The 15,267-nt window shown below is 44.0% G+C and overlaps 1 protein-coding gene across 1 annotated transcript in view; it reads right to left on the bottom strand.

The window, feature by feature from the left end:
- PLCB4 (phospholipase C beta 4) overlaps positions 1-15,267 on the bottom strand; it is a 301,590-nt gene that overhangs the window by 95,201 nt on the left and 191,122 nt on the right. Inside the window, exons 3-5 of the mRNA XM_087818864.1 lie at positions 3,949-4,029; positions 3,092-3,151; positions 1,728-1,871 (exon numbers count right to left, since the gene is read on the bottom strand). Coding sequence (XP_087674990.1) covers positions 1,728-1,871; positions 3,092-3,151; positions 3,949-4,029 — 285 coding nt within the window. The remainder of the gene's footprint in view (positions 1-1,727; positions 1,872-3,091; positions 3,152-3,948; positions 4,030-15,267) is intronic.

Genomic DNA, 15,267 nt, shown 5'->3' with positions numbered 1-15,267 from the left:
AAGCCTTTTTTCGTGGGTGGTTAGCGTGGACTTCTAGGACTGACTGTTGCTATGGCAAACGGCAACTAAAAAGGCCTCTGTAGCACACAGGCAGGCGTGAACTACAAGTAGCAGGAACAATGTTTGTTTAGATCAGCAGGGTTCCAGAAACCATTCAAACCAGGTGTTGATCTGAGCAAAATAATAAAAGAACTTGAAGGCACTGCAAAATCTATTCTCCCAAAGCAGGGGGACCTAGGACAATAGCACAAAGCCAACAAAACCACCCCAAGGACAGAAGCAAAGGCTCTCAGGTCACATGGAGCATCCATGCTGGCTCCAAAGCCCAGGGGCCAGGAGCTTCTCAGAATTCACTGCACATATAGGTCGCCCAGGGGGTCTTGTTAAAAATGAAGATTCTGGATCAGTGGGTCTGGTGGACCTTGTGACTTTACTGTGAAGGAGCTCCCCGGTGAAGCTCCTGCTGCTGGGCTCTGGATCATACTCTGAGAGGGGGTCAAAGAGCCTTTATCGCCTTGGGATCTACAGAACTCAACTCTGCCACCGGCTCATTCTGGGTCTAGAGTGACATCTTCTAATTTCAGTTTCCTTCAATGATCTGATGTGCATTCCCTTCTAGCTCTAATCTTTGATAATTCTAATGATGGCCTTTACCAGTCAACCCTGAACCGAGTTTCTACTTGTAATACTAATGGCAAACTGAAATGCCTCCTGCATCCCCCAAACCAGGTCCCTGTGATGGGAAAGCAAAGGCCTAGGTCTCTTCACACATATCAGAGAAAGATAATGGGAGCTTTGTTCAGAGGCAAAACCACCCTGAAAACAAATGGCCTGGAGAAAAAGAATTCCAATTTGAAGCTTTTTACTTCATAGGTCAAAATCTCTTTGAGAGAATTGCTTGCCAGGGCAACGGTATGCTGGCTATGGTGTTAAAAGACAGATCATAACCGAATACTTTAGTAACTTCTTGGGGATGAGCTTGGATGTCTTACCCAACTACACCTATGCTGTCCTCCATGGCAGCCACTAGCCACACATGTAGCTACTAAGCACTTGGAAAGCAGGTAAATTCAAAACACACATCAGATTCCAAAGAGTAAGTATGAATAGATGCATGTAAGCTATATGACTAATAAATTTCATATTGGTTCCATGTTAAAATGATAATAGTTTGGATATATTGGGTTAAATCAATTATTTCATTGAAATGAACTTCGCTGTTCCTTTTCGCTTTTTTTACTATAGCTGCTAGATAAATTTAAATGTAATCCTTTGCCTGCATTAGAGTTCACCTAGGCAGTGCTGAGCTAGGCCCTGGCTACTTACATCTTGGTTCTCAGCCCAGCAGCGACCGCATCAACCGGGAGCCCATTACAGGCAGAGAATTTTGTCCCCACCTCAGACCTATTTAATCAAAATATGTATTTTAACAAAGTCTCAGGTGATTCCTGCGCACATGCCAGTTTGAGAGGTGCCGGGCTAGTTCTTCCTGCAGAAGGTATGGGGCTGTTGATGTATGTGAGTGACACGCTCAAATGGTATTGTGCTTTGCTGACTTTTCTACACGAACATCCCACCAAGGCAATGGAAATAGTTCTTAAAAATTTAAATTATTATAGAACTAAAAATATATAAAAAAATTATGTTATACATAAAATATTCCCTGTTCTACATATATATGTATGGGGGTGGGGTGGGGGTGGGGGAGGCTGTTTCACTGGGGCTACCTTAGTTACTTCTGGGTTTTCAGCCACCATGTAAGTGAAGCTGATGTTCACCAGATCTGTACCACTGCAGACACAAACTATCCGCCCCTCCAGATCATTTTCCGACTTTCCAACAGCTTCGAGGGCAGCCAGGATTTTGGGGTCCTGTATAGAGGGATACAGATAGAAGAAAATATGTTAGATCACAGAGCTTGGCGGACACAGGTAAAAAGAAACCACATTTGACAAAGAAAATAGATACATAAGGGCAATGTGTGTTTTTTCTTATGGAAAATGTCAGGTATCTAGCATTATTCTAAAACTTGTTGTGGTAAAAGCTATTAACACTATACAACTCATTTGGTAAGCAAGGTACTAATGTTATTGACTTAGAAAACCATGGCAATGGAGGAAAAGCTCTGCCTGGCACTTGACTGTGTCCACAAAGATCGAAGGGGTCTCTTGCCAGGGAACAGTCATCGAGGTTTCATACAAATAAGAGTGGCAATTGCCCACAACCAGCAAGCACAGTCATTCAAAAATGAGATTGAGTCTTTCAAGTAGCCTGTACACAAAGAGGGGGTGTGCTCATCTCCAGAAGACACCACATCCTCATTTGGAATGAAGACTGAGTACATTTACCCTGATTAGCAAATAAAAGAGAGTCCTTGAAAAGAACTCCAGAGAAAACACCAACATAGTTACACAGAAATTTTAACTAACATAAGAGAGAGTAGCTTTGGGGAAAAACCCAAGTTTGGAACATAATTTCGTTTTGAATATCTAAAAACCTGCAGGACTATTATGGAGAAGTAAATTAACACTGTGCTAGAATATTCTAGAAAAAGGTATTTTAAATTCCTAGCACCACTATGCAAACAACTTCTTACTCAAACAAATCAGTCACTGTGAAGGAGGCTGATTTATGTGCTCTGTCATTCTGCTCTCTCGGAGGCAAACCGAGCCTTCAAGGTGAACCAATGTCTGCATGCACAGGGGCCCAAATATGGAACCACCGAGGGCAATTACATTTCCACGCCAACCTTGGGCCAGCAGTGACTCACTCGCTGCTTGCTAAAAAAAGGTAAGAAAGGGTGGGGGAGCTTGCAAGTAATTTCTGAGTTACGGGAACTGTGCCTCTGATGCTGGTATCGTGCAAGGGTCTCTGCTTTCAAGGGTTAATAACACTTCTCATATAACTAAACACGATGCAGTCCAAATCACCCAGCAGTCATAGATAAGATTTCTAAATGCTATCTGTTCTTAGTTCCCAGCTGATGATTCGGGGGCAGCAACTGGGGACAGCGACAGGTTAAACTTCGGGAGACCACTTCCAGTCTGAGTGAGTCTGTGTTTAGAAGAGCAGCAAACACCAATCCCGGTACCTTGGGGGTGGCGCCCGCGCGGATGCTGTTGATGAGGGAGCATTCCAGCACTTGTCCTTCCTGGAGAGAGAGAAGAAGGCAGTGAGCCTCAGCGCTGCCAGGCCCCTGGCACAGGCGAGCTACTTAGCCAATGTGTGTGATGATAAAGACAGTGCTGATTAGAGTGGAGAGGGAGTGAAAACAGTAATTTGTACCAACCAGAAATAGTCAACCAAACATTCCATTTCTCTCTCATACACACACATAAACACACGAATGCAAGTGTGAATAATTATTTATAAAACGCTGTTCCTTTCCTACATATAATGTTAATGGATGTGTAGCATTAAATATACGGGTGTACATGAAATGTTAAGTGGGGATAACACTAACTTATATGCATCTCCACTTCTACTTTTCTTCAGTTCAGCTGAAAGGTTCATTAAATGTGTATGCTGTGCCATGCGTGGAGTTAAATCCTGCGATAGAACCAGATGAATGTGCTCCTGATGCACCTCTGAGATTTCAGCTTCAACAGCTCTTCTTCTGGGAAACCTTTCTAATTCCCAAGATTAAATCCCACCTGCCCGTCTTAAGCTCCTGTAACAGCCTGACCTTTCCTTTCACAACATTCAATAACTTGTACCTTTATTTTTAATGCCTGACTTTGCTCCTAGACTGGAATCAGTGAGGGCTAGGATAATGTCCTTGATTGCCACTGTATCCCCAATGCCTGGCACTGGAAGCACATTTCCAGAAATCCCGAATGCATGAATAAGCATAGGTCCATGCCCTCAAGATGTCCTTGCCTACTCGTCAAGAAATAAAATGGTTTCACCGGAACGGCAGGAAAGAACAACTTGTTTCCTGGGCCATACCTTGCCTTCACTTTTCCAGGTTAGAAAGAAGCCAAATTCATCCACTTTGAAGAGGCAGTTGGGTTCAAACACAAAGGATTCCTGTGAAAAAGAAATGTGTTGATCTGCATGACTCACAACATTTTGAATCTAGTAAAAATGCAAGTATCTTTTAGCTTCTAAACAAGGGAAAATGTGAAATCACCCTCTTGTATCTTGACCACATTCCTTATTATGGAATGTTTTCATTTTGAAAACTTTTTTCATTTACATTTATATCGAGATGAGAAACTGATCAATTTTATGCAGCATCCTCCTCTAGAGTAACTTTAGGAACAAAATACACTCATGTCCTGAAGGTCACACAGAAGAAAGTTTCTCTAAGACCTTGGAAGAAGAGCTCCCGGAAGGAAGGCCTCCCAGGTTCCAGCCCACTGCTCTCCCACAACCAGAGGACTCACTGCCCATTCCTAACAAAATGTCAAAAACCAGGAGATCATTTTTTCTGAAAGTCATTATTATTATTATTATGGTCTACACAATTCAGTATTCAGATGTCTACTCAGAAAACTGCTGATATTTTTGCTTTTATATCCAACCTCATTTGGTTCCTGTAAACTAGGACCTGGGCAGCACTGTGAGCTACTCACAGTGTAGTCCTTGGACCAGCAGCGTCAGCATCACCTGGGAGCTTGACTGGACTGTAGAACCTAGGACTTCAGCTCACAGGGACTGAATCAGTCTCCAGAGTGGGGCTCGGAAATCTGTTCCAATAAGTATTGCAGGTGATTCTGATGCACAATAAAGTTTGGAAACCACTGCTATAGACTTCAACATCAGATATTCTGCTGAATACTATAGAAATAACATTTAAATCAAGAAGAAATGCTAGCCAAATGCAAGGGTCCCCGGGCAGCTATGCTGTACTTGCCAAAGGATTCTTGGTCTTTAGCAAGAAAGCACCATTGTGCTTAACAGCAGGGAAACTATATCAATGAGAGAAAAAGGGTATGCAGAGGATGAACCCAGATGCCCTCTGCCTTCTGTCTGGATTATTCTAAGACTTGGCCTCATGTGTCAACAAATTCACAGTCTCCTCATGATCTAAAAATCTTGTCCTTGCCTGGTGTGGCTCATTTGGCTGAGTCAACACTTTTGTCCCATGCACCAAAAGGTCTCCTGTTCGAGTCCTGGTCAGGGCACATGCCTGGGTTGTGGGCTTGATCCTCGGGAAGGGGGAGGGGGGGCGCGTGCAGGAGGCAGTGGATCGATGTTTCACTCTAGCATCAATGTTTCTCTCTCTCCCAATCCCTTCCTCTCTCCCTAACATCAATAAAAACATATTTTTAAAAAATAAAAAATAAAATAAAAAACTTGTACTAGATTATTAGAACTCCAGCAATAAGGAACATGTCTGGCAAACACAGATTCAGGCAGTGACTTAAAACGAAGAGGAAAGGATTAACTTTTTAAAGGCAGTTCAGACTCTTAGCTTCACCTTTTAACATGTATCTTTCTAAATTCCAGGGAAGCAGCAACATGCCTCAAGGTAAATCCAATGTCAAGACTCTGGGCCACCATAAAGTGACAGAATTTAGAGTCCTGGAAGCCTGCCTTCCCAATTGTTTGGGTGGTTTTCTGACAGGTGAAGAATTATCAGGCGTATTTCAACTCCGTACCAGGCATGTGCTAGGCACTGCAGTCACAGCGATGAGTGAGACACGGTATGCCCTTTGTCTTTGGAATCCGAACCCAGTTCTGACATTTATTTATGTATTATTTACCTTCTTCTAGAAAGACCCTTTCTAAATCGCAGAATCCTTGTCCAGTAAGTGGAAGTATTTACACCTGCCTCTCAGGCTTGTTACACAGTTATACTTCAGCAAGGGGTGGCAAATTACTAACACTATGAAACTGCCAATATGTGGTGTTTTTTGACCCACGCAGTGGCTCTTTGGGATGGTTCCATTTCTTAGACAAGGCTTGACCCTTCAGATGGGTCTTACAGGATGAGCAGCAGTAGACCAGGGGGAGCAGGAGGCCAGGCCGAGGGAGCAGCACCTGCGCAGACATGCGGGCTTGTCCTGACCCTGAGGACTTCTAAGGAGCTGGTGTGGTTAGAGCATCTCAAGGGTGTGGCAGGCGATGAGACTGGGCACATGAATACTAGACCAGGGGGGTGCTGACCACCATGCAAAAGCTATTAATCTTGACCCAAAAGGCTATAGGGAGTCTTTATATCACTGCTGCTTAAGAAACGAGATCTATCTATGAATTAAACTATGAGAAACATTTTAGAATACTTCCCAAGCAATATTCTAACGGTGCACAGTATTTGAAAGTATGTCCTAAACTGGTATTTACAGAGTAGGCCCACAATGAATCAGCTACCATCATTATTAATTTATGTGTACCTATCCAATTCCAAATAAAAATACATGATGCTCCATGAAATACACACGATGAGTAAGAATGGGTTTCCAACTTATTTTGAGATCTAAGTTTCAGTTCCTTGACCACCTTAACTGCAATAATGATTTTTTCCTTTCTTCCACTTTCAGTAACTCAGCACCCACAGAGCTTGTGAACACCGCCTTGCAACTTTGCCTCCTAACATCCTAGTCTTGGGCCACGTCATCTGATCCTTCCAGCCCCTTGCTCGACAGTCCTGTTCTCCTATATCTGACTTCTTTACAACTTGCTATTCATTAACCCCACCAGTGTCTTACTTGCTGTCAAGACCTCTCCTTTCATTTCCACCCCTGTCCAGCTTATTTCCATGATCCAGTATTACACCACTTCCTCACAGACAACCTCAACTCCTCTGTCTCCTTTTCTGTTTTCTTGGCCAAAAAAATAATCGTCTATCCTATCTGTATTTTATCACTGAACTTGATAAAGAAAATCACAAAACTGGATTGCCTACCTTTAGTTTAAATTCAGGAATACAGCACAGGGAATATAGTCAATAATGCTGTAATAACTATGTACGGTGTCAGACGGGTATTAGGCTTATCAGGAAGGTCACTCTGTAAGTTATGTCAATGTCTAACCACTGTGCTGCACACCTGAAACGAATATAATTTTGAACGTCAACTGTAATTTAAAAAATTAAAAAATAATTAATTTGAAAAATAAATCCAAGATTACAAGCTTCAAATGGATAGTCAAAAATGACTTTCTACTTTTAATTCTTGCTGAAAAGGTTCCCCACTGTTTGCAAGGACCTCACTGCAGCCAACTGCTGCGGTTTACCAAGGAAAGGAAACCCACCCAATGAAAACTTCTCTCCTCCTTCCCCGCAATGAAACATGCTTTCTCCCAACAAAGGTTCATCCCCCCACTTCTGCTCCAGATCCAGTCCTGTTTCAGATCCCATCTTTTTTCACCTGCAGAAGAGCTTCAGTCCTCTATGGCCATGCAGCACACATCATGCTCTTCTCCCTATTGGATCACTCCTGCCAGCCTGCAAGTATGTCCTCGCGGTTCCCACCTCACCCTTCCCTCACTACCTCACGTCTCCAACCCTGGTGAGGATGGAGTATCTTGAAAAATGCATCTATATTCACTGTTTCCACTGCCTCTCTTCTGGACCATCTCTGACCAATTCCACCTGCCTTCCATTCCCTCTAAAACTTCTCTGGCCAAGTTCACCATGACTTTCATGAAGCCAAATGTCACGCACACTTTTCTATTCTTACCTGATTTGATCTCTAAGTGACTGACTTTCCTTTCCTTCTTGAAATACTCCAATTCTGACATTCTGATTGTGTCCCATTCCTTTAATCTCTTTTCCTTCTATACCCAACTTCTACATGTTCCCTAGGACTTGGCTCTGGGAGTTCTCATTTCTACTGTGCTCCTAGATTTCTTTTAATCCCATGGGATTTGTTGATGACTCCCAAATTTATAATAGTAGCCAAGTCCTCTCCAAGGTCCAAATTCAGATAGCTAACTCTTTACTTGACATCTCTACTCTGATGTCTCAAAACTAGTATGTTCATAATTGAATTCTTTACTCTTTACTCTCTCTCCAAGCCTCTCTATCTCAAGACTTTCTTAGCTCAATAGATGTCACTAGTATCTACCCATTTACTGAAATCGAGTCATCCTTGACTTCCTTCACCCTTCCTCTACACCTCCACTAACAAGTCTACTTCCACAGAATCTTCCATATATACTTCACTGCATCTCCACCGCCACCGCCTCGGTGCACACCATCACTCTCCCCCGCGGACTGATCTTCCCACTTACTCTTTCTTTCCACAGCAGCCAGGTTGATTCTTTAAACTTTTAGTCAGTTCATTAAAACCATTCAATGAAATCCCATCATATTTAGGATAAAATCCCAACTTCTTGCTAGGCCTCACAAGGTCCTTCATGCTGTGGGTCCTAGAGACCTTGTCTCATACCACCTTCTGACCTTTGTTTAAAACAACCATCAGAACCCTTCTCCTCGAAATTCTCAAGTTCTTCCTAGCCTCAAGGCCTTTGCACATGCAGTTCCTCCAGTCGTGATGTCTCTTCCTACTGCCATTAGCATTAGCTGGCTCCTCTCCAGCCTACAGGCCTCACCTCAATGATCCCCTCTTCAGAGGAGCTTTCCCTGCCTTCTTTAATAGGTCTCTCATTCTATTCTCTATTACGATATCCTGATTAGTTCCTTGCTTGTACTGAATGCAGCCCTTAATTATTTTATTTCTTCATTTACCGATGTATCACTTGGCTCCCACACCAGGGTATGACCTCCTTGAGGGGCACAGTCCTCGAAACATTCTTGTACACATTTGTGTTCCAAGTACTTACCATATCAAAGGCACACTAAAACTCAATGCATGCACTAAGACATGAAATGAGTATTTTTTTCGAATAAAATATTTTATAACAGGCCCAGTATGTGAAACATAAACAAGAAGTTACTCAAGTTCAGGGGGTTGTACCAGGCCCAGAACCCATCAGGCTCAGTCCTTGGAGAGCTGTCATGGACAGATGTACAAATACAAGGACAATTTCTTGAGGTTCTCTGCCAGGAGGAAGGGGCACCAGTTTCAAATTCATACAAACTCATCTCAGAGGTCGGGTGTGGCTTTGAGGCACCTCCTGGGAATCTCTGTTGGACAGGAGCACTGTTTGATGGCATTACAAAGAAACCATTTTTGACATGGGGTAAGAACTTTGGGCAAGGAGATGCAAAATAAGGCAAAAGAGCAAAATAAGGAAAGAGTAAAAAAAAGCTTTCAGAAATACTTGTCACAGGTCCTACGCAGAGAGAGTAGGATGCCGATTTGGCTCTAGGCTTTCTAGCAACAAAAGGAAAATGGGAAAAAAATATCATTTACCAGGTGCCCATATAGTTCACAGATAAAACATATCAGATGTTAGGAGAGGTGATTGCCAGAACAGAAATTCTCCAGCGAAACCTCTAAGAAGCTCTGAGCAATCCTAAACACAAGGTTTCCAACAGAGCCCACAATGAACTTATCAACTGTGACTAGAAGATTCTCAGACCAAATGTGTCCAAACTACCCATGGAAATCAGAGAGCGAATCTGAGGCTACGTGACAATCAGCTGAGAGGAACTGAAACACAACCTATTTAGGTTGCTCTTCACCCCCGCTAACAGGTCTGACCCTCTGGTGAGTAAAGGCACACAAACTCTATTCTTTTTTTCTTTACCTAACAGCAGTTTTAAATTTTGTACAGATACTTACTGACCAGAATGTGGGCTGTGGCTCCGTGACCAGACTGAGGCAATAATGTCTGGAAATTTTCTTCCACACTTGGCAGGGCAGGAAGAGCATAAAGGGGAGCTGGGCTCCTTCTCCTCTGCAAATCTGTGTGCTTTCCAGCGAACAAATGGTAATAGAATCCTTTGGCAAGGAAACAAACCCTAATAGGACTTCTTCCAGGGGGCTCAGAATTTCAATTCTCGGATGACTCAGTTAAAATTCGTCACAGTCACACTTTAGAGCTCAAGGCTTAGCTAATTTATCCAGCCCAACCTGCCTCTTTCCTTAGGCCACTTGGACAAAGGAGATGAAAGGGACAGGAACTCCTCTGGTGAAATTACAGACAAGTTGGGGGCCAGAGGAGCATTCTGTTTGAGAGGGGCTAGAAAAGTCACTTTTGCTGGAATTACTGTAGCTAGAAGCTATCCAGGATCCCTGCTCTGAGGGGCCTGTGCCACTACGGGCTTCCAGAGACACTTCCGCTAACACATGCTCCTTCAACATTATTCAATATCACAACCCTATCTTTCAAAAATTCAGGTTCCTTTCAAAAGGACAGATTAAATTTTTCCCCTTTGTATCAATTTTAAAAGTCATTTGGTTAAATAAAATGGAATCCCATTGCTTCTCATTAGGAATGGCAGAGAACCTGGCAAGCAGAAAATGCTGATAGAACAGATGGAAAGTATTTGGGTAGGGTTTCTAGGTAATAGGTAATTGATTTAATTTTGATGAGTGGTTATTTCTTACCCTTTCTCTACCACCATGGCCCACGTTAATTGTGGACTGTATCTTTCTAGAGCGTCATCAAATAGGGGATTTGGACTAGCTAGTAAACACATTAACTCTACTTTATTTAAGAGTTCTGTTCAGAGGCTCTTCTGTGCTTGGGAGTACACGGGTAGTTTGGGACATAGACAGGAGTGACATGAGTGAGGACTTCCACAGTCCATCACGACACTCCTATTTTCTGAGAAAGAGGACCCTCCAAGGGACACTGGGCTCAGGCCTTGTTTATAATTCCTGGGTTTGAATGCCAGCCTCCTCAGCAGGCATCTGTTGGAGAACCTAGGAATGGTGCCACTTAGCCTCACCAAGCTTCCTAAACTGAGAAAACTGATGCCAACCTCACAGGGCTATCAAAACTGAGAAAGCCTAAGTACTGGGGACAAGGTCCATGCTGAATAAGTTTAGAAGTTATGAGAAAACAGCCCAAATATTATTTGAGGGCTACTGTGCCAGGCATTTGACAAATGCTACCTCAAGTGAATCTCATGGCAACTCTGCAAGATTTTAGACCAGGTCAACAGCAAAGAGATTTCCCACGATGATGTAAACATGCCAGATGGGCAGAGCCCGACATGGTAGCTAAGAGAGCCACAGGGGCTCATGATGCACTTGAAATGTGGCTGGTGTAACAGATGGGATACATTTTAAATTTTCATTCATTTCATTTAATAGTCACATGTGGTTAGTCATCTCTATATTGGACAACATAGTTTTAGGGATTAACAATTTTTTTGAAAGAGAGTAAACTCTTTAAGGTCATTGTTGATAAGTAACAGGCCTGGGATTCAACAGGTTTCTCTGATTCCAAAAGCCTGTGTCTGTTCTACTCTGCCAACTTTGACCATGCAGGTTCCCCTCTGCCCACTGCAAACGGATTTTGGGGTTGTCAGTAAGTTAACACAGCTTTGGCGGGCTCCACCTTTGGGTAAACATGGGGCTCACCCTCTGTTTCCTGGTTTGATAAGAACTGGCAGGAACAGAAAAGGACCTTGTCAAGGTTGGAGAAAGACAAATAAAGTCTGAATTAGTAAAAGGCCACTAGGGGTCTAATCAAGTATCAGTCACATAAACCACTGCCACGAAACCAGATGAGCCTGGGTGTGGCCCGAAGACTGGGAAGGCAGGTGGTGTCTGGAAGAGAGTTAACCCACACATCCCAGAGCTCCTGCTTTTATCAGATCCTGGAAGCTAACGCCCAAGTGGTGCCTGTGGCCTATTCGTTTCAGCTCTTTATCCCAAAGGAATTGGCTAAACTCGGCATTTAGAAGATTCTTTTGGATTCTGCACACAAACTTTCCAGTCAGATCACAACATTTTTTTCAAGCTAAAACTAAAGCCCTTGGTGATGACATTCAGGCATCAGAATGATTTATGGACTACAACAGGGGGGCACAGGTCCTTACGTTGCTTTTTCCCTCATGAATATGGTTTCCCCTTGGAAGGATCCAGAATGTTCATTCCACTTGTTAATCTCCCTTCTCTTTACAGACCCCCATGAGATAACTGACATGGGGCTTCCCAGCTGATCTGTAGAGGGGCAGAAGGGCACTGGCCATGGCCCTTGCATCAAGGACCTTTGCCATTTGCTATTTACCTTGCGAAGAAATCTGTCACAATGGAGGGGCATTTGCAACTTTTGCATTCCTTTCCTTTGCCTTTGATTCCCTGAACTGAGGTCCCTACTGGGTGACTCTGTTTAAGTTTAATATAGACCTTTCCTCCCATATATAACGCTCAACAGGAATGGAGAGGGAGATCTGCTTCTGAGCTACTGTGCCAGCTGCTACCAGCCAATGTGCACAGCATGTACTGAGTGCCAGGCAGTGCTCTGAGCACTCTGTGCACATTAACTTACCAGCCTCCCAACACTCCTGTGAGGGGGGTACCGCTGTTATTCCCATTTTACAGAGAAGGCCACTGAGGCATGGACATTAAGTCCCTGGCCCGTACTGTGTAGTTGGTGGGGCGGAGCTGGGGTTGTTGGCTACACTGCAGCACACACTTGACTCACACCTGCTCTGAGGCCATGAGTGAGGCCGTAACACAGCGAGGCAGTGGGCCCAGTACCTGCTCAGCAGTCACACCTGAAGGAGGCTTTGCTGTTCTCCCTGTCACTGGATGCCAGTAACCATCACCAGGATTAGGAGGGCTTTGGAAATTTTTTTTTTTTATATATATATATATCTTTATTGATTTCAGAGAGAGGAAAGGAGAGGGGGAGAGAGAGAGAGAAGCATCAATGATGAGAGAGTCATTGATTGGCTGCCTCCTGCACGCCTCCTACTGGGGATGGAGCATGTGTCCTGATGGGGAATCGAACCTTGATTGCCTAGGTCAATGCTCAACCGCTGAGCCATACCGGCCGGCCTGTTTTGCTTCTAATTGCCGAATTTCTTGAGGATTCCCTTAACTGTGTTGTTAGGAGGGGTGTTTTTCACTACCTTATACATCATGTCAGAATTTTTTCTCAGATCCTAGGATCAAGGAAACGCTTTTTTCCTGATCTGTCACTCTCCTTGCAACCTACCAGCCACTGCAAATCCCGAGACTGCTTCTCGTTCCTGCACTGCTTTGCTGTCAGGACCACAAGTAGCCAATCTGCGGCTCACTTATTTCAACCACTTGGGACATTCTTGCTCCCCATAGAGGGGCTGCCTGCTAACCTCGCCCGTAATTTGATGCACTGTCACATTTTTTCTCCTTCCAGTCTATATCCCTGTGCCATTCACTTTACCCAATGGTACATATTTCTGCATTACAGCTCTCTTTGGGCTGTGGAAGAAACACGTATAAATAAGAACAAAAACCATTTCATGAACACCAGGACTACTGGGCATTCTTCCACGGTGTTAGGATCAGACAGACCTGATCCAGCTGTGGCTGGACACTCACAGGCTCATCTGAGCTCCATTTCGTCACCTCCAAGAGCAGAATAACATCGACAGTAATACCTGCATCACAGGTTACCTCTGGGCATTAGAGTGCTCGATGCACAATCTGAACCTAGGAAACCACTGTCAATATAGTAACACAGTCATAGTAATTACAACTAATGTTGCTAGTACTGATTATGATTAATCTTCCAAGAAACAAATGGGGAAAATACCACCATCCCTAACTTCCAGATGACTGAGGTTAGCGAGTCTCCCAAGAGGACACATAATAAGTGGCAGAGCTATGTGGACATGTTGCAGAAAGGACACTTCTGTTATGTGGATGTTTGCAATGAGAACTGGTGCCACTGTGTGCTTATTTCTTCTGATCCAGTATGCAAATCGGAGAAACCCATAGTTTACAAGCTACTGTTGAGCTAGACTCCCTAAAAGTTTGGGAGGCCTGGTTGTGCCTGTCTTCTCTGCCCAGGCCAGCCTCAGTGTATACATCAGGCATGGGGAGGGGGGGGATCAGAACAGTATAGCCCCTTCCTTCTTCCTGGGCATGGGGGGCAGGGGGGGATGGATAGTGACCTGAGGAGACAATCCCTGGGTTGGGTGCCCTGCCCTGAACCTCCTTGACATGAAGGGCAGATCACTCTCTGAGGGAGAGAGGGCAATCAAGTGAGTATTCAGCAAGTTTTACTGGTGCTAGACCCACTGCATCTTGGATTCTAAATTCCACAGAAACAAATGAAAATGTCTCCTCTCAATCACCAACCAGGAGCATTTCAAGCTTCTTTCAGCCATGACTGTGAGATGCAAGGAACCCTTAGTCTGGTATAAAGTGGAAAGTTTTAATCCACTCATTTCATTTTATTCTCACCTCAGAAATACAGAATATTAACTTTCCAAAGCCTGGCTGGAAAGAGTTGATAAAGGCTGCTGCAAAGCAACAAGAGAAGAGCACAACAGCTTTCCCGATTTTCAGGCTTTATTTCAAAAAGCAACTGGGCCCCATGGTGCTTCTTATGAACAAGTTCTCTGACAGGTCCTTGGCTGTGTGGGCATGTGGTCTGCTCAATGAGCTCTGGATTTGCGGGAGGAAGGAAGTGTGCAAATGAGCCACGGGAGAGAGTCCAACTCTATGTCCCCGATAGCTTACTTTAGGGTCATCAACAGTTATGAATTCCCACTTTCTCCTTTACTTCCAGATAAAGGCTTAAAATCATTAGGACTTCACTTGCAAGGTCTGCCAGTGTGAGATGCCACTCTCTGAGGTTTTCTCTCTCTGTCCCCCTCTCTCCAGGAAGCATGTGGACACTCCAAGGCCAGCCCTGGCTGCTTGGATTCTGATAAGGCTCCCGTGTTATAACAGAGCTGTGGGCCAGGCTCCCCGATTCTTGCCGCAGAACATTGAAGAAATTATTCCTAACGTATTTGGCACCTGCTTCTCAGCTTGCAGAAGGACACGGTCACAAAACATGCCTCTAGGAGGAGTGGGTGGTCATGCAAAGTAACTTTCTTGGACAGAAAAACTCGTGTTAGTGTAAAGAGTTGCCTTAGCAACTAAAATAAGGAAAAATTAAAGACCAGCTTACTCGGAGCCAGGGGGAAAAACAAAAGTTTTTGCAATAAATATTTACAATAAGTATTAAGAGTATCTATGTCACCTCCTTCCCCTTCCCTCCCCCACCCCACCCCAAAGATTCTCCCCTTGAGCAAACTTGAGTTTGGTCCCTCTGAACAGGCTTCCCAGTGAGGTCTCAACATTTGGACTTACTTCTGTGTCTGTCTTTGCAATCAATGCCCAATGGGAGCAAGAATCCTGCTAAGTTCCTTTGGCCAAAATCCCCCACTCTCAATATTTGATCACCCCTGATATCTGGTCGGGTTCTTCCACCTCCACCAGCTCCCAGGTGGTATCTATTCACCCTGGTCGGCCTTCA

The sequence above is a fragment of the Miniopterus natalensis genome, chromosome 7 (genome assembly GCF_054644295.1).
Source record: "Miniopterus natalensis isolate mMinNat1 chromosome 7, mMinNat1.hap1, whole genome shotgun sequence".
NCBI classification, from domain to species: Eukaryota; Metazoa; Chordata; class Mammalia; order Chiroptera; family Miniopteridae; genus Miniopterus; species Miniopterus natalensis.
Note: the sequence above shows the minus strand (reverse complement) of the source record. Positions and strands in the feature narration are given on the sequence as shown.